Raw genomic sequence first — 25,105 nt, 5'->3', positions numbered from 1 at the left:
CATAGCCAGACAATCCTGCTGTCAGGGTGGCCAATGCCTGAGATGAAGGGGCGTCCAGAATTTCCAGGTTTATGGATCTTGGGTAGCAGATAGAAGACCCCTGGTCGGGGCTCTAGGGGTGCGTCTGTGTGGATTTGTTCTTGTGCTTTTTCAGGGAGTTTCTTGAACAGATGCTGTAGTTTCTTTTGGTAACCCTCAGTGGGATCAGAGGGTAGTGGCTTGTAGAAAGTGGTGTTGGAGAGCTGCCTAGCAGCCTCTTGTTCATATTCCGACCTATTCATGATGACGACAGCACCTCCTTTGTCAGCCTTTTTGATTATGATGTCAGAGTTGTTTCTGAGGCTGTGGATGGCGTTGCGTTCTGCCCGGCTGAGGTTACTGGACAAGCGATGTTGTTTTTTCAACCAGGGCTGGAAGGGACCTCAGGAGGTCATCAAATCCAGCCCCTGCGCTGAGGCAGGACCAAGTAAACCTAGACCAGCCCTGAGAGGTGTTTGTCCAGCCTGGTCTTAAATACCTCCAATGACGGGGATTCCACAACCTCCCCTGGAAGCCTGAGCTGAGCTGAACTGAGCTGAACTCCTTCCAGAGCTGAACTCCCCTTAGAGTCAGGATGTTTTTCCTAATATTTTTCCTAATGTTTTTCCTGAATCTCCCTTGCTGCAGATTATGCAAAGAGGCACCACTGGAACCGGTTAAAGGTCCCAATTAAAATGGCCTTCCGAGTTGTAAGCAAAGTTAAAAAATGTCCCTCTCCTTTTCCTATATGCTCTTAGCTGATTCTGATGCAATAGGGAGCATGTTGCAGGTGTGCCAGCCAGCTGCAGACAGAAAGGACTGTTCTAGATTTAGTGCTAAAAAAGAAACTTTTTTTCCCCCAAAAAGAAATACCCGTAACGATCCCAGAGGACACCAGCTGTTAAGCTGAGATGAGGAGGCGGGGATGGGGAGGGATGGAGCGAACAGTGCACCAGTGCAGGGGAGAGAAATGGCATTTACAGTGTCGTGGACCCTTGCAATGGTTTTTTCTCTGTGGGTGATGGGATTTCAGAGGGTGCTGGAGCTTGTCTGGCAAAGCTCCGAGTTTTCTCATAGGAGGGGAAGGAGGAGCAGAGAGAGCCCCCCAAGCTCAGGGGAGCTCTGCTTTGCCCCTCCCCTCCTGTGAACAATCGGCCGCGATTGTTCTCTTATTCCTAACCCACCTCGGAGCTGGGCCGCATGATTGGTTGAGCAGGAATCCGAATAGGCATTACTGTCTGCACGCAGAGGGAATTTCAAAGGGATTATAGAGCCGGTTTGGGTTCAATTCCTTTCACTTGTGCTGAGCTGCGAAAGAAACCCAGCGGGTGTGTGAACCCGAAGCACGGAGGGGCAGGGGAATGCTTAGCGTCTCTGGCAGGTACATACCTTGTAACCAGCTTTGGTGTCTCATTTTAACGGGACTTACTGCAAACACCTCATCCGCGTGAACTCACCTAGGCCCTGTACAAACCCAGAACAAAACAACAGTCCCTGCCCCCCCCCGGGGGGGCTTCAGGGTCTCGGTCTCAGTGAGATTCGGGTCTGTCCTGGGGCATCGTCCCACCTCGCCCTGCCTCCCGCCCGTGTGAACGCGTTTCCCAAGCTGAGGGGCGCACGCGGGCTCCTGCAGGGCTCCGGAAGCCGGATTGCTCCCGTGGGGGCATCGCTCAGAGAGGGCAGGGCTGCGAGCCGCCTGGCAGGCGGCGGTGTCCAGCCACACCAGGGCCGGGGGAACCGAGTCTCCGGGGAGCGGAGCGGGGCCCCTGCGGGAGGGAAACGATCGGCACTTGAGCAGCGCAGCGCAGCGCGGGGACCGGTCGCACCCAGGAGCGAACTGGGGCCTTCCGGGCTCCAGGCAGGAGCGGGTGCGGCTGGAGGGAAAGTCCCGGGGGGGGACATTAGCAAAAGGTCCCCGGGGCCGCCCGGCTCCGCGCCCGCTCCCCGCGGGTTCACACGTGTTCGCGGCCCCGGGGGAGCAGTGCGAAAGTGTAAGTGTTTCCCGCTCGCCCCCTCCCCCCCCCCCGACGCTGATTGGAGGAGACCTAGTTCCCTTTCCCTTCCCAGCCCGCACCGGAGCGTCTCCCCTTCACAGCGCCGGGAGCCGGGTGCCAGGTGAGAGCTCTGGGGCCGGGGGTTCGGATCCCGGGTTGGGGGGGTGTCTGAGCCATAACCGGGGCTGCTCAGGCTCGTGGGGGGGGGCAGCTGGGGCCGGGGCTCATGGAGCCTGCAGACAAGCGGAGCTCCCGGGACACGGGGGGTGGGAACCCTCCTTCCTTCTGCTGCACCGGGCGCCCGCAGGGGGGTGGGCGGGGGGGGCTGGTGTGTGTCTGTGTGTGTGTGTGTTGGGGGGGGGGAGCGATTTGCCCGAGATGCTGCGAGGCAGCCCAGTGTAGATCCAGACTGGAGAGCGGGTGGCGGGTGCATTGGGGCTGGAACTAGGGGGGTCCTGGGGGTGCTGCTGCTCCCCCCCCCCCGGCTTGAAGCGGTTTCCATCACAGACAGGGTTTGGTTCAATGGCGCTCAGCACCCCTGGGCGGTGGGGTGGGGAGATCACGGGGCGCTCTCAGCCCCGAGGCTGGGGTCCCTGGGCAGTGAGGCGGGCTGCCGGGGTGCGGGGAGGGACGGTGTGGGGGATGGGAGAGCATCGACTTGGCACGTGGGTCCCCTTCGGAGGGCCCAGGGGGTGGTGGGGACCCACTGACTCCTCGTGTGGATGCTCCGGTGAATCGGGTGTTGGTGGGTGGGGAATGAGTTGGTGAGACTATGAGTCATGGCCCGGGGTCTGCGGGGGGAAACACAAAGTGGTTTCAATATAAAGTGACTCAGGCAAGCTTTGGCCCCCAAATCTATTATCAGATCAGACAACAAGGGAATCGTCTCCTCGTCCCGCAGGAAAAGTCTGCCCCTTGGCCTAAAAATGCTGTGTAAACCCTCATCCAGACACCCGCCCATCCCATCCCTGACCCTCTCAGGTTGATAGAGAACAAGTGTTGTGCTGGTCTGAGACCATCAGAAAGGGGGTGGATGAGCAGGGAGGGTGCAGAACATCACCAAAAGCAGCATCCCCATAGCAGGATCCAGCCAGCCTCTGGCCGCAAACCTCCTGCCAATTCTTCTGTCTCATAGGATAAGGAATATGCCCACATCCCGTGCGCCCTCCAGCTCCAGACCCTGGCTCACGTTGGCCTATCCTGCATTCAGTGGCAACAAGGGGGGCGGAGGGGGGGATCTTATTTTTAAAAAAAAAAAAAGTGGTGAGGATTTTTTTTAATCCCAAACTAAAATTTACACTTGGAAATTTCCTGCTGGCAAGTTTTGTAAAAATGACACTTTCTTCCCAAACCACCACCACTGCCCCATTAATTTTGGACAATTTGGATCATTTTTGGGGTGGAAAACACAGTGATCAAAAATATTTCAAGCCGTTCTACTGGAGGGGGCGTTTGGGCCAGTGGACTGTGCATCGAGGGAAGTCAGGGGTGCAGCTGTCATCTCTGTCTTGTGTTTTCCTGGGGGAGCGCTCCTTGCCCTAAGGGAAGGGCTGTCTTGGTGGGGGGATGCATTTTGAAAGTTGCTTTTGAGTAAGCCAGTAAGGAGTTAAGACAGGCCACTGCACATCTGGCCTCTTTCCAGTTACTTTGTTCTCTTTCGTTTACTGCCCACAGAAAGTTCTGGTTTTAGAATCTGGGAACATATTTCCTTTTCAGTCCTGGGAATTGCAGCTGTGTAGAAGAACTTGATAGTTAGAGGGTAGGAGGGGGGCATGAGATGGGAGGACTCAGTAGCATAGCTGAAGGCAGTGTGTGTGTGTGTGTGTGTGGTGGGGGGCTGGGAATACATGGGGTGCGGTTGTGTGCAGGGGGCTCCTGTGTTGAAGAGAAGAGGGCTGTGCACAGGGCAAGGGTCCAAAGTGGGGAGCTTAGTCCCACTATGCTGAGGCATCAGGGCTTAAAGGCTCCACTGCGCACTGAGACAGCACTGATGGGGAAACTGAGGCAGGAGTGCAAGGAGAGCCTGGTGCTTTGGGTCAGGTGTCCTTCCCTGCTGCACCCCTTTCTGGGCACCGGGTCTCCCCCAGAACAATCCTCGTAGCCCCAAAGCTCCCCCCACAGCCTTGCTTCCCCCTCCCACCAGAAGAGTGGGGGGGGGGGAGAAATGACTATGTGTGAGGGCATAAGGGGCAGGAATATGAGAGGGGTAGGGCAGGCCTGGTGGGGAGAAGGGCTGTGCTTGGAGAAGGTGCTGGGGTACGATGCAAAGGGAGAACCTGCATCTGGGGAGCCCAGTCAGAGCTCCCATATGCTCCTGCCTCACTTTCCCCTGCCTGTGCGTCTGAGGCAGCAGTGTCTTGGGGAGCAGTTTCAACCTAGCATGTGGCCTCAGAACCTTTTAAAGAGCTGGGAAAGTCAGGTCTAGTAATCTATATATGGGGACTTTCCATGCCCCGTGTCCCAGGTCGATAACAGCAATGACTCCGCGACCCACCTAGTGACGATCCACAGAAACTGCCCTTTACGTATTCCGGCTGTTCCCTCTTGTACTGCAGAGCAGCCACGAGCTGGAAAACGACAGAAGCCAGGAATCTCTCCAGCCGACCGGGACTGAGTCCCCGCACAGATTATAGCAAGAGAGCGAGGAGTCCAGTGTGTGCCCGCGTGTCCCGCTGAGACGGGAGAAAAGAATGGATCCCTCTGGGCAGAAACTGGGGTCAGAGTTTAATCCTGATATCCCTGGAAACCCCGAGAGCGGAGCCGAGCCAGGTAACTGAAGCCTGCTTCTGAGCTCCTAAATGGGGTCTCTAGTTTCATCATCTGTAAAGCCAAAAGGGACCACTCTGATCACCTGTTCTGACACACACCCCTGGGCCCCCACACCCCACTGCTGCATAGCACAGGCCATTGACTCACCCACTGCCCCCTGCATCCAGCCCACGCCTGCTGGGAAGCTAGCGCTTGTTAAGAAACATGGAAACCTCTGGCTATGTACAGATGGGGCTCTGCCATTACCAAAGAGCAAGTGTAGGAGGTATCTCACCTTTCAGTGCCTATGACTAACACCTGTGGGGGTAGGGGAAATTCCAGTGGCATCTGCTTTGCCTTAAACATGACTGTGGAAAATGCTGGCTAAGAACACGTGGGGAGACTGAAACTGTTCTCTCAGCCCTAGACAGCCTGGTGCCCTGGCTTTATTCCCCCTGGGTAAGCAGTTTGCCCGGATGCCAGGCCATCCAGTTCCCCCCAAATCAGGAGGTTGTTCAGGAGTGTGTGGGTGCACGTGGGGTTAGGGGCACGGGGAGAGCAGGGGCCCTGGTGTCAGATGTGAGTCCTCACACACGCATCTACCCGCCCCATTGCAAGCCTTAAGACGCTGGTCTGCCTCCAGCAAGCTACAGCTACAAGCTCAGATGCTCATCAAACCCTCTTATCCCTTTTGACCCAAACGACTCGCCAAAAATGTGGCGTCTTGCAGTTACGAGGAGAAACGGACAGTGGGGTCTGGTCCCCTTTCATACAGTCTGGCTTATTTACAAAGTACAAAGTTGTGTTACTCCAAACACGGGAAGAGTCAAACGATGGGAGACAGTTTCCTTGCTCATAGTTCCCAGCCTCTTTCAGCCAGCACTGTGCCCAAAAGCGCCCTCTCAAGGTTCCTTCTCAGGGTCCCTCTGCCAGCGCTTCTGTGTCTGGCTTTCTGGCTGCCTGCTTCCTGCGCTTCTCTGGTGCTTTTTTTTTTTTTTTTCCCCTCTGTCTTGTGCACACATACACACACACACATCTACTCACAAACAGTACCCAGGCAAGCCCCTCTCCTACATAGCTCAAACTCCTGAGTAGCCCACAGATGTTGGGATAGGGGTGCTCTGATTTCATAAAGGAGCTTAACTGTAAGAAAGAATTATTGTAAAGGAAGGGTGGTGGTTACACCCAGTAGCTTCAACAACAACCACCTAGAACGTGATCAAGTCTCTTTGGGGGTCTGCTGAGCCTACTAAGGCTGCTTGTTAGTGATGGTTGTCACAGGACAAGCCAGACCAGTGTAGCCAAGGTGTTAGAAGAAGCCAGTCCCCAGGTGTCTGTCAGAGGCAGGTATGCCCCACCCAGGATGGGTTCACATGCAGCGTTTGGGGGTTGAACCCCTGTACCTGTTATCGTTGCTGTCATTCCTCTTCTGGGGGCAGGTCACTCTGTAGCACGATGTCTCCAGGGTCAGCCTTGGTTTTTCCTTGTTGCTTTTCAATGAGACTTATTACAGTTGAAGACAATGTCTGTCACTCCCTGATATGTGGGACACTGCAGTGAAAAATGCCTCTGTCACATCTAGTCCACAGTCTCCCCTCACTATACAGTACCAGGGAACCTGCTCAGGTTTGTGGAGGGGTGTGTGCTGTGGGGATAGGGTTGGGTTATTTGTTGTTGTTGTTTTTCTGTTGGGGATTTTGTACCACACCCAGAGCCATGGTCCCTGGTTGTTAGGATCTATGGTATAAATTAACAAAACAGGATGTTTTCACTGAGAGTAGGTGGGGAAATTGTCAGTTAAGCTGTTTTTTAAACGTAAATGACTGAAACGGTCATCATATTCCCCACTTCACTAGGTCAAAGCTCGCAGGAGTCATGTTTTCCAGTGGAACACAGGCAGAGTTAGGTAAACAGGGGAGGTGGCGAGGAGACTAAGGTGTGTATTTTAGGGCTGAGCTGCATGGGAGATTTATACAGGGTATAACTTCCCATGTGGACATTCTTATTCTGCAGTAAGTCTGGCTTTTTTGGTTTAGCTTGAACCCCTTCCAAAGCAATGTTAGCTGACCTAAAGGCCGCTCATATACTGGAATAAGAGCCTCCCCATGGAAGGCTGAACAGGTATAACTATTGGTTTAAATTCCCACCTTGGCTTACACTGGGATCGCTTTCCCATACAGACAACCCTTTATATTCCAGTGGATGGCAACCGGTGGTCTGAAGTTTGTGGCTGTCTCCTTGGGTAGGAAGAGCTGAAAAAAGCTGGTTCGGAGGAGACTTCTGGGCATCAGACAAAATCTGCCCTCTGCTCTTCTAGTTGGCTTTAGCTGAGATGGCTTTAGATGAGCAGGCAAAGACCAGAGCCAGCTAAGGGATGATTTGAAGCACCATGAAGGGGCCTGATGCTCTTTAGAACTAGAATTTGGGAAGGAAATAAAAGGAACCTAAGACAATTGCCGAGGGAGGTTGTGGAATCTCTGTCGTTGGAGGATTTTAAGAGCAGGTTAGACATACGCCTGTCAGGGATGGTCTAGATAAGACTTAGTCCTGCCATGAGTGCAGGGGGCTGGACTAGATGACCCCTCGAGGTCCCGTCCAGTCCTACGATTCTATGAAAAGAGACTGACACAGCAAATCACCAAAAAGTAAAGCCCGGCACCGCCCCTCTGGGCCCTTTGTGACTTGTACTCTCAGCCCACGCCCAGTCACTGGACTTTGGCCGAGTTTTCCAGGATCTTTTAGCCCAACCATCTTAACTCGAAAACTCAACCATCTCGGGGAGCCTGAAATATGTCAACAGCCTTTCAGTTTTCCCAGCATGCTCAGCGGGACTTAAGCTAAGTGTCTTCAAGCCTCTCCCCAAAATTCCAAGCCAACAGACCGTGCTCCAGAGGCCTCAAATCCATTTGGGTCTTTTTCACTGTCTCCTGGAGGCAGAAGCCACTGAAACAGAGGACGCCCATGATGATAATCCCCAGGTCTGACAGCCCTTGTCATCAGGAGATCTCGGAGCACTTTACCAAGGGAAGCCAGTATCGCTCTCCCCGTGTTAGGGAGGGAAACTGAGCCCCAGAGAGGGGATGTGACTTGCGCAAAGTCAGGCAGTAGCAGAGTTGAGAACAGAACCCAGGCCCCAGTATCCCAGGGAAGTGAGCTGACTTAAGCAGGTTGTCCCTAGTGAAGCAGTGGGGATAGGTGGGTGTAGGACCCTGCCCCCAGCTTAAGGGGAGAAGCCACTGAACCCAGGCTTTCAGCTGGTCACTGTGGGGACAACAAATGAAAAAACAGGGATGGGAGTGAGGGTCACAGATTCAAAATCCGGGATTCAGAGAGGGACACCGAGAAAAGAACCCAGGACAGTGCCCATCGCACCTCACTGGTGTCCTGGGAGCCATTGGACACGGCGCAGAGGAACTCTGCCCAGAGACATGACTTCAGGAGGGAACAGGTTGCAGGTGGAGAGATGTGCTGAGATTCCCTTCTCCATTTCCCTCGCTCTCTCTGACTGCTTTTTTCCTGCTCCATCCACCCACCCCAAATTCCATGCTGTCCTCTGCAGACCCCTCCAGCAGAGCAAACATCTGTATGCACCTTAGCAGGGCTGCAGAAGTGGGGTGCAGGGTCTGGAAAGGGCTAGTGGGGGGCAGCCAAGCAGGGAGGTGCCCTGAATTTCACTTGTCTAGCAGATGAAGCCAAAACCGACCTTTAACCATCTCACTGTTAAGTTGGGATCTGGGGTTTTTTTACAAATTTTTGGGGTTTTTTAAGTTTCTAACTCGTGACAGTCGCTAAATAAAACTAACTTGAATTATATGAACAGTAGTTTAAGAGGGGAGAGTAGGGGAATTTATCACCCGCCCACTGATTGCAAATGTACTGTAAGTGCCCTGTTTTGATTTACCTTAAATCGGTGTTTGGGTTTTTTAATTGGGTTTTTTGAAGTGATTCATTTGCTAAATCAAAAGAGGACACAACGCTTAACATCTCAACTAGGATTGTCACTGCCCAGACTTGCCAGAGAGCCAACACAACACGAGGGGTGGGTGCAAGTTGGTGTTGACCAGTCCCCAACTCTGCAAATGTCTAAGCTTCTGTTTAAGGGACTGTCCATACTGCAGCCAGGGGCGTGTTTGCAGACCTGAGCTAGCTTTCATTTAGTGAGTGGCACTAAAAACAGCAGCGGAGCAGTGGCCCGGCTTTCAGCATGGGTGGTGTGAGCCCCTCTGACCCCCCACCCCGTATGTACCTGCCTTCCTAACTCGCACCAAACCCTGCACTGACGCTGCTCGCTGCTAGATTTTGGCGACACTCGCTAGATCCGGCACGTCCACCCGAGCTGCAGTCACACCTGCCGACTGCAGTGTAGACGTCACCTGGTCCCCTCCACGCCAAGGTCTGGCTGATGCTGGAGGAGGGTGAATGAGCAGCGGGAGGGATCGAGGGCAGGGAGGATGCAGCGGTGGGTGGGGGAAGGGGTCATCAGCCAGAGGATCAGCAGTGGTTCGGAAGGGAAGGTGTCAGCTGTGGGTGGGAGAGATGTGTGTGTTGGGGGGGCGGGAAGCAGCAGTGGTGGGAAGGGAGGGGAGGAAGCAGCGGGGTGGGACAGGAAGCCAGTAGCAAGGGGGGAGGGTGTATGGGAAGGGAAGGGGCCAGCAATGGATGGGGTGGGGACGATGCAGACTGGAAACCCCTGAGCAGCGTGACTGGCGCATAAAGCGATCACAGGATGTCACACGGACGCCCACGCCCTACAGGAGCGTTGGAGCAGTTCCTTGCTTGTGACTCAATGTTTCTAGCATCTCGGTCCCTGTGTAGATGTCGGTGCAGACGGCTGTTAGCTGCGGCTCTGGGGCTGTGACGCTCGGACGGCCTGGGAAAGCGGGGAAGGGAGCTGAGGTACAGCAGCCCCTTGACCGCCATAGAGAGCCAGGCAGCGAAGGGGAACCGGCTCGCTGGAGCGTCCCTGGCTGGAGAGAGGCTGCGGCTTGCACAGGTGGGGTTCTATTTTCAGCGTTGGCTGTAAACGGCCAGGCCCTTTGGGGCAGCGGGGAGCTGATCACCGTTATGAGCAGGGCAGCCGGTTTGCACTCGCAGCTGCTATATCCTGTGTGTGCATCTGGGATCAAGGCCGTGTCCTGGGGGGTGGGGGGACTTGGCAATAGCCCCTTTATTTCCTTTATTTAGGTCTCCCTTTATTCTCCTGCCTTCCTGATCCTCTTCCTTCTGTTGTTGAGGGCGAGATTTTCACAGGTGCATCCACCCCAGTGGGCTCCTACAGGCCTGAACAACCAGCTGGGATTCTGACTGGGGGGAGTGTGGTGGGGAGGGGCGGAGCAGATATATCCTGCGGGGCCTCATCTTGCACCCCCATTTGAAGATCGGCCCTGTCTCTCTCCCTTCACCACCTCATGTTCCTTTTTCCTGCTGTTCTTTGGGGCCAGTTTTTCCCCGTCCGTGTGTGTGGACACAGGCGGTCCTGCCGCATGTTTCCTGTTCCCGTGTGTTACAAACCCCCCTGTGTGAACCCCACCGTCCTGCACAGCTGCTGGGACTGCAACTCCCTCAGCTCATTGTGCACACCTGACTCTTTGTAGCTGTGAGTCACACTGATTGGGGGCAGGATTTTTTCCCATTCACCCCAGCACTGACTGTTGAGGGAAGGGTGGCCTAGTGGTTTGGGGGCTAGGCCAGGCATTGGAAGACCTGGGTTTGATTCCCTGTGTGACCTTGGGCAAGTGTTAGTCTCTCTCTGCCTCAGTTTCCTATCTTTACAATGATCAGAACAGTAATTCCCACTCTCACAAGGCAGCTGTGTGGATAAATTCATTAACAGACTGCGAGGTGTTCACATGTTGTGGACGGAGGGGCCAAAGAAGACCTTACCTAGATAAGGCAGGAGATTTTTTATGTTGGGGGCTGATCTAGTTCCCCCAGACCCCAAGGACTCCTCTCCCCCAGGGGCTGCCTGGGTTCTTTCCGTCCATATCTGAGATCATCATGAATCGTCAGTGAGCAAAGATTCAAAACTCCTTCAGAGGAAATGCGTAAAGCTGGTGGGAACATTTTCCATCAAAATATGTAGCTTCATTGAAGCTAAAATGTTTTGCATAGTTGTATCAATTTTGATGGGAAGGTTTCTGAGGTCCACAGTGCTCTGATCACTTCTGAAGAGAGAGGAGCATATGTCTACACTGCGGGAAAAGGTGTGTTCTTAACTGGGGTAGGTAACCCACATTAGCTCACTTGGGTGAAAATAGCAGTAAAGACATGGCAACTCGGACTAGCAGCTCACATTAAAGCCTGAAATGGAGCCTGGGGTTGAACTTGGGGGGCTAACCCCAGTTGCTTTAAAGGTCTTTGCTGCCATTTTAACCCGAGTTAGCTCATACAGGGTAGCCAACCCCACTTCAGAACATCCCTTTTTCTTTGCAATGTGGACGTACACAGAAAAAGGCACTTTTGAAAAATTTGTGGTTTGAACTAAAACATATGAAAACTATTTTCCAAAGTGAGAAAACTATCACAAAAAGGAATTGGCATCAGCTGGCCAGCCTGGAATGAGTTTCTTGTGTGAAGAAAGAAACTCTCAGCTGTCTCTGGAGCAGCCCAGCCTCTTAGGCACAGCTAGGCATGCAGACTTAGTGTCTGGGAGAGGGCACAGGCTGGGCAGGGGCACAGACTGCCAAGTGAGGGTGAGTCCCACACTCCTGTCCCTTCTCCCACGTTCGCTTGGAGCCAGTCGCCCTTGGGACATTCTGCATGCCAGCACTGGGAGAGGCCGGGAAGGAGCAGGGAGTGGAATTAAACAGCCCCGTTCATCATGTGGCACAGGCCGGGCAGCTGGGCTAAGTAAGCCGCCATCTGGGCAGTCATCCCTCATGCAGCCAATGAAACTGTTGCACGCAAACTGCATATAGAGTAAGGACGGCGATTGGTTGAGTCACCTCTGACATCACGATGGTCGAGGCCAGCGGTTCATTCGGGATGGTTATTTTTTACGGCCGGGAGCGCTCTCCCCCGGCGATAAAGCGACACTGCACTGCCCACGTCACAGCGCTGCCGTGGCCGTGCCCTAACGTGGGCCCTGAGGCCCCCCCAACATGCTATAAAAACTCCACGGCCCACCAGTGCCACGACAACTGTTTTAGAAGGTAGCAAGCAGGGCGGCTGCCCGGGGCCCCAAACCACAGGGGTCCCCAAGACTAAGTTGCTCAGGTTTCCGCTTCAGCCCCCGGTGGGAGGCTCAGGGCCCCGGGCTTCAGCCCTGCACAGCGGCGCTTGGGCTTTCGTCCCTGGGTCCCAGCAAGATTAACACTGGCCGTGCTCGGCGGACCCCGGAAACCTGCTTGCGGCCCCCAGGGGGCCCCGTATCCCTGGTCGAGAACCGCTGGTCTAGGCTCTGGGCATGGCATAGATATATCCCTTACTGTCGCTGTACACTGCACAGTGTAATCTGTAAAGCCTAAATGGCTGAGAGCTTAAAAAGTAGGTGGTAGGAGGCCGGGGATGTCAATGGTGAATGAACCTGGTGATATTCCAAACAAAAAGAGCTTTCAGCCATATTAGTAGCTACCTCCATGGCTTCCCAGTAACTCTGCAGACATCGTAGGCTCCAGAGTGACACACACAGACAGACTGACACTCCTGGGCTCCTATTCCATCGATCGCTAACGGCAGCCGTTCAGCGCAATGCTCCTTGCCCCAACGCAGCTCAGACCCTGGTGCCGCTACTGACTCCGGGTACCCCGCTCTCAGGAGGATTAAGGGCTTTTTCTCTTTCAGGTGATGGCCGAAGCTGCAGGCTCGGGACGTGTACAGTCGCAGTGAGCGTTGTACTTGTCATTCTGATTGCTGCTGTTGTTGCTCTGGCAGGTGAGTGGCTAATCCCGGGGTCTGCGTGTTCCATTTACATCGAGCCGGCCACGCCGCTCAGGGCTGTGAAAAATTCCATGCCCGGACCACCACGGTTAGATCAACCCACCCCCCGGTGTAGACACGGCTGGATCAACAGAAGGGTCCTTCCATCGGCCTAGCTACCGCCTCTCGGAGAGGTGGGTTAACGACCGCGATGGGGAAAACCCTTCTGTTGATGTAGGACGTTTCTATGCTCCGGCACGACCATGGCACGGCTGCGGCCTCCTAGCAGTGCCGTTGTCGTGCAGACGTACCCAGCGTCACAGGCTGTCTCCTCTCAGGCATCAGCCGTGGGGGCCAGGAATGCATCCTCAGACTCTCCTTCCTTCCTGATCCCTTCTGGAGCCTTGTTTGTGACAACAAAACTGGCCCTTTACGCTGTCTTCCTGGGGAAGTATGTATCTTTGTAACGAAAGGGAAAAACGTCAGTTCCTGAGATAATACAAACGGGAAAGGAACTTCTCCTCCAAAGAGCCTACCGTGTCGGGGATGTCTGCCCTACGGAGACTACACTGGCATAGCTGTGTCGCTCTGGCTATGCCGGCATAACACCATAGTACAGACCCAGCCTACGCTGACAAAGATTTTCCCTCGGTGTTGGAACACCACCTCCCTGAGCAATGGTACCCAGCCGAGCATGGGACAAACCACAGGTCATGCCCCAAAAATCATGAGATCGGCTTAGAAATTATGTGACTTTAAAAAATAAATTTGGGTTTCGACATCTGCACTGCAGTTTATAGCCCTGCAGGCCGAGCCCCATGAGCCCAAGTCAGCTGACGTGGGCCAGCCGCAGGTGTTTTATTGCAGTGTAGATGTACCCTAAACTGCAGCTCCCAGAGTATGTCTACACTGCACTGACAAGGAACAGCGACAACTAAAGGCCTGTTACATTGATTCCGGGTTTGACCTGGACTCTAGAAACTCCCCTGTACTTATAGTGTCACCTAGTGGCTGGTTAGAGTAATCCCAGAGGTGAATAAGACAGATCTCATGACCTTTAATATTGCCTCACCATCACCAGTACGGATAGAGGATTATGTTCTCACCAATGTAGAAACATTCACATACTTGGGCAGCACCATCAGCCAGGACAGTGGAACAAGCCAGGACATCTGGAACAAAATCAATAAAGCCAGGAACACCTTTAGGAGCTTAAATAAGGTCTGGAAACAACACCAAAACCAAACTCAAGATTTATCAGAGCTGCGTGCTTTCAACACTACTTTATAGTGCGGAAAGCTGGGGAATGAGAAAGTATCACATGCCCAGACTGTCTTCATTCCATACGACCTGCCTCAGAAAAATCCTCCATATCTTTTGGCCCAGAACAATCTCAAACCAAGGTCTATTGACACGGTGCAGCCAAGAGGATCTGAGGAGCATCATTGCCAGGAGGTGTTGGAGATGGATCGGCCATGTGCTTTGGATGGAAACTGATTCCATCACCAGAGAAGCAATAAGATGGACACCTGAAGCAAGCGAAAACGAGGCCACCCGAAAACAACATGGCAAAGAGCTGTGGAAGCCAAGCTAAAAAACCTGGGGCACAGCTGGGGAACCATTGAAAGACTTGCCAGAAACAGACAGGCATGGAAGAGCTTTGTCACGGCCCTAAATGCCAGAGGCGTAATAGGAACATGATGATGATGAACTCCCAAAGCTGATTTCGGTACAGAAAGGTGGTAGATGTGTGTCTCATTTCTAGCCTGCAGGGGGCAGTGGGCCAGGCTCAGCTTTCCTGTTTAACAGTGGGCGTTTGACTGTGATGTGGGATTTTGGTTTCTGACTGCCGTATTCCCCAGATTTCCTTTTCTACCTCCCCACTCTCAGGGGAGCGGCCAGATTTTTCAGGACTGTGGACCCCAGATAGGGTGACCAGACAGCAAATGTGAAAAATTGGGATGGGGGTGGGGAGTAATAGGAGCCTATATAAGAAAAAGACCCAAAAATCAGGACTCTCCCTATAAAATCGGGATATCTGGTCACCCTAACCCCAGATGAATTCATCACACAACGCTGCCCTGTTCTTTGCACACTGAATGAGGCAGGGGTCCTGTGGAAAAACATAACAGGTGACCACATATAGTATCATAACTAGGGCCCTGTCAAATTCACGGTAGTGAAAAACCTGTCACAGACTGTGAAATCTGGTCTTTTGTGTATTTTTACCCTTTGCTATAAAAGTACCCTATACTATATGGTAAAAGTACACAGAAGTACACAGCGTTTCTCAAACTGGGGGTCCCACCCCCAAAGGGGATTGCAAGGCTATTGTAGGGGGGGTCACGGAATTGCCATCCTTACTTCTGTGCTGCTGCTGGCGGCATCGCTGCCTTCAGAGCTTGGCACCCGCCTCTGCACTCCGGCCACCCAGCTCTGAAGGCGGAGCAGAAGTAAGGGTGGCAATACCATAATCTCCCTACAATAGCCTTGTGCCCCCCTTTTGGGTCAGGACCCCCAGTTGGTGAAACGCTGAGTCTTACGGGCTTTACGTGTTCATATTTTGCCATTTTTAAATACGTATTCATGTTTTGTTGCAACACCGTGAAACGTAAGTTTTAAATATCTGAAACCGTGAAATTCAAGATTTTTAAAACGCTGTGACCATGAAATTTAGGAAGACGAACAGTGAATTTGGTAGGGCCCTAATCATAACTGATACACATAAAAAGGAAGCAGCAGGGAAACCTTTGGAGCCTTTCCTCATTTCCATCTGGTGGGTATTTGCATCTGGGGGAGGGAAAGGATGAGCTCTTACCCTTATGTCGCTCTCTCAATTTCAGTGCTGGTACTTAAAGCAGAGCCCCAATTCATGGCCTGCTGCCCGGACGGCTGGATCGGATACCAAGGGAAATGCTACTATTTCTCCAAGGCTGAAGAGAACTGGAACAACAGCCAGAGACGCTGCTCTGTGCTCGGCGCTTCCCTGGCTCTGATTGACAGCGAGCAGGACCTGGTGAGAAGAAAAACAGACCCATTCTGGGGACAATAGGCTATGCTAGAGTTATGGTCAAGGTCTTCAAGGCGCTCCGGGGCCTGGGCCCAGGGTGTCTAAAAGAGCGTAAGGCTCCAGGATGAAGACCTTGGTTGACAGCTCTGCTCCTCTGGCACCATTTAAGGGCAAAACTTCTCAGTGAGGGAGATGGAGCTTCCTTGGTGGCTGGTCCTAGTTTGCAGAATGGACTCCCCCAGGAACTAAGGATCCTCCAGAACCTCACCACCTTCTGCTCCGAGAGCGAGGTGCACTTTGTGCTGTCTTCTTGGATATCAATGTAACCCACTGGTGAGTGTGTCACTGGTTACACTCTGCTCGTCCACACAGGATCTGTGCTGACTGGAGAGGGTTGCCTCGTTAACTCCAGGGGGCGTGACTTGGGCTTTTTCTCTATGGGGGTTCCCAGTGTGTCAGCCAAGATGGCCGCCTTCACATAAACACGTAGCGAGTACACTTCAAATAACAAAACCCTACCAAAACAAACTGCTCCCCACACACACACCAATTCTCCCCCTTGGGAGAGAGAACGAATCACATGTAACTTGTTAATCGTGTCACTTAATTCATGAGTGGAAGATGCTGAACTACAAGGGGGTGGGGTAAGACCCCACGTAGAATAGTGCAGGCACACGGGATGATGCATATTGTTAAAATCGCCTAAGCCACTGGTCCCCAAACTGTGGGGTGTGGCCTCCCCTAGGGAGGTGCGGAGGAATGTGTGTGCGGGGTGTATGGTGGGGCCTGAGCCAGACCCCATGGGGGGCGGGGAGGAAGCCCCAGCCGAGGTCTGGCCCCAGCCGCAGGGCCGCCCCGCCCCACAGCTGCAGCCCCACCCCTCAGCCGCAGGGCCACCCCACCCCCAGTCCAGCTCCGCCTCCCAGCCACAGCTCCGCCCACCCCAGCTCCAGCCTCAGCCTAGCTCCGCCCTCATTCCCTCTCCTCCCCCAGGCCAGTTTTGGCCCCAGCTGCAGCTCTGCCTCTCGCCCCATCCCCTCCCCCATCCCCAGCTCCGCGTTCAGCTCAAGCTCCCCTTCTAACAGATTCCGTCACTGGTACGTGGGGACACGACAGGAAACATTTGAGCACCACTGGTCTAAGCATTTCCATTTTTTCAGTTGCTTATAACTGTGCCCCGGGTTTTCCTTTTGTGTTCTTTGGGGCGGGGCAGGGCAGGGGTTCAGGGGTTCTCTGAACTTTACTCTCTCGAGGGGAGGTTTTTTCCTGAAAGTTTCAGCAAATCCACTTGATTATTTTTCTCGGGGTCGCACCTAGGAACTCCAGCCCACAATTTTTCAGTGCATTTACGAGTCACCAGAAACTTGCCCAGCTCTAACTGGAAGTAAGTCAAAGTTCCCAAGTGCCACCTTAACTCTGGTTTTCCTTCTCCTTCTTTCTGGTGTGGATCAGTTATGATCCAGTCTTTAGTTATGTGATTCCCCTGCTGTGTTTTCCCATGGGACCCCTGCCTCATTCAGCAGGCAAAGAATGAGGCAGGGTTGTGTGATGAATTCCTCTGGGATCCGCAGCTTCTTGCCACGTTCACTGCACCAGTTGTACAAGGTGCCGTGACTGAGGCGGGGCTGAAGGGATGGGCTTGAGGTTAAGCCACTAAAGTGAAACCCAGGAGTTCTAGTTTCAGTTCCACACTTTGCTTTAACTAACTTGGGAAATTTTCTGTATAACGTGACTCTGTCCTGCCCGGAGCCCTGTGAGCAGCGCACATGGAATCCAACTCTTTCGTTTTTCTCTGTTACAGGCTCTCATGATGAGATACAAAGGTGTCTCCGAGCACTGGATTGGCCTCTGGAGAGAGCAGGAGGGGCAGCGCTGGAAATGGGTGAATGGCTCTGATCTCAACAGCTCGTGAGTCCTTTTTCTATCTGTTTAGGTTCTGAACACTAGGTTGTGAGGCTGAATTCAGACGGAGCCAACATTCACCATGTAAACCTCAACAATCTCCCCCTTTATGGGCTGGGCTCCCCAACTGGACTACAACTCCCATGGTGCAGCATGGCCAAGGGATTCCATGATGCACCACCTCCCCTCACCAGTAGAGATCGGGGGCACCATGGGAGATGTAGTTTGGACTTGGAGCTCGGCCTATAGAGAAGAATGGGAGTCTGAGGCTGTTGCACTGCATCTTCCATGATGTATTGACTCCTCTTGACCAGTAGTGTGACCATGGTGCACCCTGGGAGAGGTAGTCCGAACGGGGAACGTGGCCTATAGAAGAAAAGGGGAGCACGAGGCACCTGAACTACAGCTCCCATGAGGCACCACGGCAGCCTTTCCAAAAATTGAAATATTTTAAGTTGTGATTTTTTTTTTTTTTTTTTGGTCAAACTTGTCCGGGCCGAATCCACCCACCTCATTTCCTCCCACTCAGACTCCAGTCCCTGGAGAGCTGCAGGCCCGATGCCTTTGGAGAGTCTAGAGGGAGTCGGAGGCTGAAGGAAAGGGGTGATACCTGGTCCGGGGCTGTACGTTTGACACCCGTATCTTAGACTGAGACAACGTTAAAAAGAGGGAGCAGAGTTTGCATGTGCGTCAGGATGACTGAACACAAAAGCGGCCACCTGTCTCCACAGACTGCAGAGTCCTGTGAGATTCAAGGGAAAGCAAAAGGCACCACAGTGAGTCAGTTCCACCACAGCTAACAGACCTCACGGTTTGAGTTACCCACATGGCGGCGACCGTCCATACGAAAGGGGCTGCAGAGAAACCCTCCTGAGTGGAGACTGATTCCCATGCTCACAGCCACACGGGGCCACCTTTAGGAATTGGGTTGCTCATTGCAGCCCAGCTAGGCCAAGTCCTCCATGAGCCTGTCACATACCCAGGAGCACAGGAAGTCCCAGGCTGGTTCTGACCAAAGGTCCATTTGGCTCCATCTCCTGTCTCTGACAGTGGCCAATGCAGGCTGCCTCAGAGGAAGGTGTATGATCTAGAGCTGTCGGAATGAGCGATATTGCCGTTCGCTGGCTGAACTGAAAATTGGGAGCAGAAGAACCTGCATCAACCAGAAACTAAACATTTTCAGTTTTCTGGGCAAAACAAAGCGCCAAAGATTTTTACTTTCACGTCAAATGAAATTTCTTTTGTTCAACCCAAAATGAAATATGTCCTTTCAGTTTCAGGCATTTTTAAACTGCCCTTTTTTTTTTTTTCTTTTTTTTTTTTTTTTTTAATTAAAAGCAAAGGAAATTTGGAAGCACCAGGCACAAACCCAATGGTGGTGTCCGTCCTCCATCCCCCGTACTCCCTAGTCCTTGGTTAGGGCACTCCACCTGGGTCTTCTGTATCCCAAATCAAGTCCTCGCCCTGTCTCATTCGAAGTAGAAGTAGCGCCCTGTGCTATTCTCATCCCGGATAAGCAGGCTAATGACCTGGTGGCTATCGGGTTTACCACCCCGTCTTTCTCCAGTTTTGTGAAGGGCACCCAAGTCCCCTTGTCAATTTAGCCTGAAGAAAAAATTAATTTAGGGCCAAATGTTTCAGGAGACCTAAAATTCCATTTTTCGGTGAATAAATTCTTCATCTGAAAAACGTTACCTGGCTCTAGCTAGAAAACCCTTCCCACACACACTTGCAAGAGTAGATGTGGGCTCATTTGGCCCCCCTCACACACTGGGGAGAGCTACAGTAGTCCAGGCTGCAGGTGTTAGCTCAGCAGTTCCCAAACTGGGGGTCGTGCCGTCAGCAGATGGGGGGGGGGGTGACCCCTAGTGTGCGGAGGGTGCCACTTTGCTCCACACGGCGACCCCTCGCATGTACAGTTCCTGCGAGGGCACGGTGCATGGAGGACGCCATTTTGCTCTGCAAAGTAGCATCCTCCACACCGCATGACCTAGGCATGAGCTCGCGCTGTGGGGCGGATGCCATTTTGTAGAGCAAAATGGCGTCCTCCGTGCGGCGTGACTTTGCACAGGAGACCACGCTGTGCCATAGGTGCCGACTTACTCAGATCCCAGGGGGTGCTTGACCCTCCCCCCCGTTCTGCCCCAGGCCCTGCCCCCACTCCTCCCCTGCCTCCCCCCATGCCTCTTCCTGCCCCTGCTCTGTCCCAGGCACTGCCCCCACTCACCCCTTCCCCCAAACCCTCAGCCCGGCCCCTCCCCTGCCTCTTCCTGCGGCTGTTCCTCCCCCTCCCCGTCATGCATCCTGCATGCCGCTAAGCAGCTGATCCGCGGTGGGTGGGAGGCATTGGAGCTGATCCCCGGGGCCGCCAGCAGGCAGGAGGCGCTGCAGGGGAGGCGCTGATCCGCAGGTGGCTGGTGGGTGCTGAGCACCCACGATTTTTTTTTTCCCCATGGGTGCTCCAGCCCCGGAGCACCCACCGAGTCAACGCCTATGCGCTGTGTGGAGGACGCCATTTTGCACTACAAAATGGCGTCCTCCATGCTGCCTGGGAGGAAATAATTCATTAACATGGGGTCATGCTGGCAAATGCATCAGGCACATTCTCCCGCTGGCAGTAACAGGACAGGCCCATCTGCTGGCTGACGACGGCTTCGTTCTCTCTCGTTGCAGGCTCCCGATAAGAGGAGGCGGTGACTGCGCGTACCTGAACGACAAGAACGTCAGCTCTTCCAGGTGCATCACCGAGAGAAACTGGGTCTGCAGCAAACCTGATGCGTTTACAAGCCAGAAAAACGCAAGACAGAGCAGTCAGGAGCTGAAAAACCTCACGACAAGCTATTAGAGAAACTCGCACAACCGGTCTACAGCCGAGCTTATAAACGAGGATTAAAAAATAAAATAGCAAAATTTCCAGTGGACCCTGAATTATTAGGTTAATCAAACTGAAAAACAGGAGGAACTTCAGCAGGATCTAGCCACGTGAGGGGAACGGGCCACCCACTAACAAATGAAATAGTCTGACAAATACAGATAGGATCCAGTGGAGAAACAATTGAGGATTACTCATCCATCTTCCTAGCTGCTAAAATAACTACAACAGCTCAGGAGAAGGAGCAGGGGTGAACTGCTGACCCCATTGAAATTTATGCGCATTTTCCCATTCAATTCAAGGAGGCCAGCATCTCACCCAGGGGTGTCAGTGGAGATCGCCCAGCGCAGACCTCGGCTGAGCGTGCAGCAGCTGACAACAAAGCAAACAAGATGTTGGGGGTACATAAGGAACGCACTAGGTGAGAATACAGAAAATTCTCTGATGTCATTATATGAATCAAAGGGACACCCTGATGGGGAACACTGTGTGCAGTACGGGTCACCCATCTCCAAAAGGACACTGCAGAACTAGAGGAGGTTCAGAGACTGGTGACAAGAATGATGGGAGGCCACATGGGACTTTCGTGTGCCGAGATTGGAGCTGTTCTTGTCAGAGAATAAGGGGACGTGAACAAGGGGAGAAAAACAAAGACTGGGCCGGGGAAGGTAGATTGGGGTGCTGCTATTCAGTCCATCTCTTGATACAAGCACAATGGGGACGCTTAACAAAATTGAAAAATCAACAAATTTGAAACTGATCGAAGGACCTATGTTTTCCCACAACGCACAATTAGCCTGCGGAACTCACTGCTGCAAGATGTCATTGAAGCCAAGAGCTTGGCAGGACTGTTTTTAAAAATGGACTGGGTCATTAGCTCCTGTTGTTCATACAAGAGAGGAAATGGACAGGAGTTTGGGAAGGGATCCAAACCTTCTTTCTTCAGGGCATGAACCACCATCTAAGTAATGAAGATCAGGAGCAAACTTCTCCATTTGGCCGGTTATTCCATCACTGTCCACTAGGATTTCTCTTGACCTGTCTTCTGAAGCCGCTGGTGCGGGCCATGAATGCACTACAGCTCTGAATTAGTCTTGCACTTACTATGTTAATTGCCTCGACCACGTGACCTTGCCCTTTAATAACCGATGGTTTTTTTCCTGAGCCAAAGACTAGTCATGCTGCTTTTAGATATGAATTCAGCGTTAGTTTTGCTTCCTGGGGCAGGACCCCTGGGCTGTGTGGATTTTTGCCGAGCAGTGCGGCTGGATAGCAGCAGATCTTCCGGATGTCCTCAACCAAGCTTCCAGCCGTGGGGCTCCTTTTCAATAGAGCATTTTCCCTGCTGGAGCTGCCCAGTGCTTGGGAAGGAGCATTTAAGAGAGTGCTTCTAAGCTCCATGGTGGATTATGCAAGATGGAATTGCTTCGTTTGATCTCATTTAACTTATTTATTATTAGGGTGACAGTTCTGAATAGCTGATAGACGGTTTGGAAAACAGGGTTGGTTTCACTGAATCTCCTGACTCCAAATTTATTGGGGGAAAAATATTTTGAAATTTTCAAAACAAAATGTTTTGACGCATTCAAACCAGAATGTTTTGGGGCTTTAGAGCCGGAACAACGTTTTCTTTTGACATTTTTAGGAATTTTAACTGTGGGGAAAAAAAAGTTACAATGGAAACATTTTGAAATTATCAAAACCAGCGGTTTCAATGGACCCAGAATGAATTTTTGGTTTAGTTTATTGACTCTGGACAATTTTCTAGAGTTTGACTCTTCACCTTGATTTGGGATGGGATAAAATGTTGAAATCTCCCAAATTCTCATGCATGGGAAAGGAGTTTCCCACCTAGCTCCACTCCAAAGCCACACAGATGCTTTTGAAAATTACATCCTCTGGGCCCACTTGTGTAGAACGAGGCATCTCCAAGCTCTGCCTATATACCAGTGTTGGCAACTCCTGCAGTTTATGGCACTGTATTTGTTGCTTTTTGGCAAAGCCTGGTCCTTGGAATGAGCTGATCTGAGAACCTCAGCTTTCTGCTGTTATTTTTTTAAGCAAGTTTTTAGCCCACAGTATCATGGCAAAAAGCTTAAAATTGTGACTCGAGTTCTTCCTAGAGACTCACAAACCAGAAGGCAACGAAAAAGAACCCAAAATTTTTAAAGCAAATTTCATTTTTCATTATTTTTGTACATCTGGAGTTGGCAGTAGTGGGTCTCAGGCTGTCAGAGACTTGTAGATTCCAAGACCAGAAGGGATCTCTGTGAAAATCTCAGATGACCTGTGTAACACAAGCCGTACGACTGCCCTGAATTAATTCCTGTTCGAACTAGAGCAAATCTTCTAGAAAAACATCCAATCTTGATTTTAAAAATTGTCAGTGATGGTGAATCCATTGCAATTCTGGGTAAATTGGTCCAACGGTTAATTATCCTCACTGGTAAAAATTTGCATGTTCTTTCTAGTCTGAATTAGTCTGTTACTTGTTTACACATTGCCTTCATTGTACTATGTGTTTGTTTGATTGTGAAGTGTAAGAAATGGATAACTGGGTTACTACTATGCAAATGTTATTTACTGTTCATAGCCTTTATCCACATGTCTTTACCTTACTGTATATTCATGTGGGTATTCCTAGAATCATAGAATATCAGGGTTGGAAGGGACCTCAGGAGGTCATCTAGTCCAACCCCCTGCTCAAAGCAGGACCAATCCCCAACTAAATCATCCCAGCCAGGGCTTTGTCACGCCTGACCTTAAAAACTTCTAAGGAAGGAGATTCCACCACCTCCCTCGGTAACGCATTCCAGTGTTTCACCACCCTCCTAGTGAAAAAGTTTTTCGTAATATCCAACCTAAACCTCCCCCACTGCTACTGTATTGCCTTTTGTTACCTCCTTGAAACAAAATAAAATTAAATCCTGTTTGTAACTGCGCGGCATCCACCTCTCACCTCACCTTCTAGCCGGAAGGGTCTGCAGTCTTTCAGTTTGTGAGGAGCCCTGTCGGTGATTTCTCAGGCGCTTTTTCAGTGACTCAGCCCCCTGGCCGACTCTCACACACCGTCTGGGGTATGCAGCCCACCAGAGGCCTACACCACTACCCCTCTGTTGGTATCGCTGTAGCCCTTCCTCAGATACACTGAAAGGGTTAAACTTCAGCCATTCACTGACTTGCATGGTCATCTTTCCCGGCTGCTGGGTCTGAGGAGAGCAAGGTCTCACTCAGTATAAACTGGCTTGGGTTAGAGCCACTCTCAGAGCGGGTTAGAGCAGTTCCCAGAGCAAGCCACGATCATGAAAACTTGACATTGGTTAGACAGCTGAGATCCCAGCCAGTCATGCTGACCACGATTGTCCCATTGTTTCTTTGTACTCCCACTGTCTCTGTCTGTCTGATAGATTCCAAGGTTAGAAGGAGCCCCTGTGACCACCCAGTCTGACCCCCTGTATAACATCGGCCACACAGCATCCCTGAATTAATTCCTGTTGGAGCCAGAGCAGATCTGTTAGAAAACATCCACCTGATGTCGCTTGTCTTAGATTGTGGGGCCGGGACTGTCTTTTTGTTCTGTGTTTGTCCAGCGCCTAGCACAATGGGGTCCTGCTCCAGGCGGGGGGCTCCTAAGCACTGTGGTGATACAGATAGCTACTAATCATTATAATAATAAAATCTCCCAGCCCGCTGCCACTCCGGAAGCTCTAGCGCCGCCCTGTGCCCGTTTCATGTCACTGGGTCTAAATTACAGCCTATTTCCTGAGAGAGACAAAGTGGGCGGGGTCTATGAGGGTACGTCAACACGGCAACGAGACACCTGCGGCTAGCCCGGGCCAGCCGACTCGGGCTCGCGGGGCTCTTCCATTGCTGTGCAGACGCCTGGGCTTGGGCTGGAGTCTGGGTTCTAGGACCCTCCGTGGTGGGAGGGTCCCAGATGTCTACACAGCAATGAAACAGGCCCCAGCCCGAGTCGGCTGGTTTTTCTTTGCTGTGTAGACATACTCATAATGGACCCATTTTGGTTGGTGAAAGAGTCAAGTTCTCGGGGCCAGACCTGACCCAGACCTTAATAAGAGCTCTGTGGATCCTGAAAGCTTGTCTCTCTCACCAGCAGAAGTTGGTCCAATAAAAATAAAAACTCCTCGACCTTGTCTCTCATGTCCTGGGACCAACACGGCTATAACCCTGCAAACAGCATATATCTGATCTCTTTCCCCTCCCTTTTATCCCAGGTTCCGCCCTGTGCCTACACGGTATGCAACGCACGGAGCTGAGGTCCTCTTAATATACACAATTATCATATAAACCACCACGTCCCTCGACTGCTCTGTGGTACTAAATCATTGGGCTGTCTCTCCAGGGCACGTTTCTCCTCGAGTTTAGATCCAAACAAACCTGTTTCATCACTACTTTTTTTCTTTAACAAAAAAACGGCTTTTGGAATCAAATGATATTTTTGCAAAAAAGGAGTTCAATTTCTATTGAAAGTTCTCAGCCCCGCCCTGGGCCCTGCCCCCACTCCTCCCCTGCCTCCAACCTCCCTGCCCCTATGCCTCCAGCATCAAGGGAACAGTTCCAGACCGAACAGGAAGCAGATGAAAGTCTCCAGAGAGCTTGGATGCACGGAGCAACCCACCGCCTCTCAGCTCTTCTAATTGGTCCAGGTTTGTTGTAGAAAGAAGACTTTTATACAAGGAAACT

The 25,105-nt window shown here is 52.1% G+C and overlaps 1 protein-coding gene across 3 annotated transcripts; it reads left to right on the top strand.

The window, feature by feature from the left end:
• The first annotated feature begins 1,934 nt into the window (after positions 1–1,934).
• LOC140898350 (C-type lectin domain family 2 member B) lies at positions 1,935–23,326 on the top strand. Of its 3 annotated transcripts, none has more exons than XM_073312056.2 (6): positions 1,935–2,009; positions 4,568–4,781; positions 12,543–12,632; positions 15,461–15,633; positions 17,429–17,535; positions 20,203–23,326. In XM_073312056.2, the coding sequence occupies exons 2-6, from the start codon at positions 4,703–4,705 to the stop codon at positions 20,372–20,374; spliced, it is 621 nt and encodes a 206-aa protein (XP_073168157.1). In that variant the 5' UTR covers positions 1,935–2,009; positions 4,568–4,702; the 3' UTR covers positions 20,375–23,326. The 3 variants fall into 3 exon arrangements, 2 of the variants coding, with proteins under 2 accessions (XP_073168157.1, XP_073168156.1); XR_012154969.1 differs by lacking the exons at positions 1,935–2,009; positions 4,568–4,781 and adding exons at positions 9,418–9,753; positions 18,059–18,305 and having other exon boundaries at positions 20,203–20,288; XM_073312055.2 differs by lacking the exons at positions 1,935–2,009; positions 4,568–4,781 and adding an exon at positions 9,418–9,753.
• Positions 23,327–25,105: the final 1,779 nt, after the last annotated feature.

This window comes from Lepidochelys kempii, chromosome 14, assembly GCF_965140285.1.
Source record: "Lepidochelys kempii isolate rLepKem1 chromosome 14, rLepKem1.hap1, whole genome shotgun sequence".
NCBI classification, from domain to species: Eukaryota; Metazoa; Chordata; order Testudines; family Cheloniidae; genus Lepidochelys; species Lepidochelys kempii.
The sequence above is the reverse complement of the archived record's forward strand: the minus strand, read 5'-3'. Positions and strand labels throughout refer to the sequence as shown.

Coding starts and splice junctions, on each gene's coding strand:
- LOC140898350 (XM_073312055.2), top strand. CDS start 9,576: ATGTCGGTGCAGACGGCTGTTAGCTGCGGCTCTGGGGCTGTGACGCTC. Junction 9,754..12,542: donor AGAGGCTGCGGCTTGCACAG/GTGGGGTTCTAT, acceptor TTTCTCTTTCAG/GTGATGGCCGAAGCTGCAGG. Junction 17,536..20,202: donor GGCTCTGATCTCAACAGCTC/GTGAGTCCTTTT, acceptor CTCTCGTTGCAG/GCTCCCGATAAGAGGAGGCG.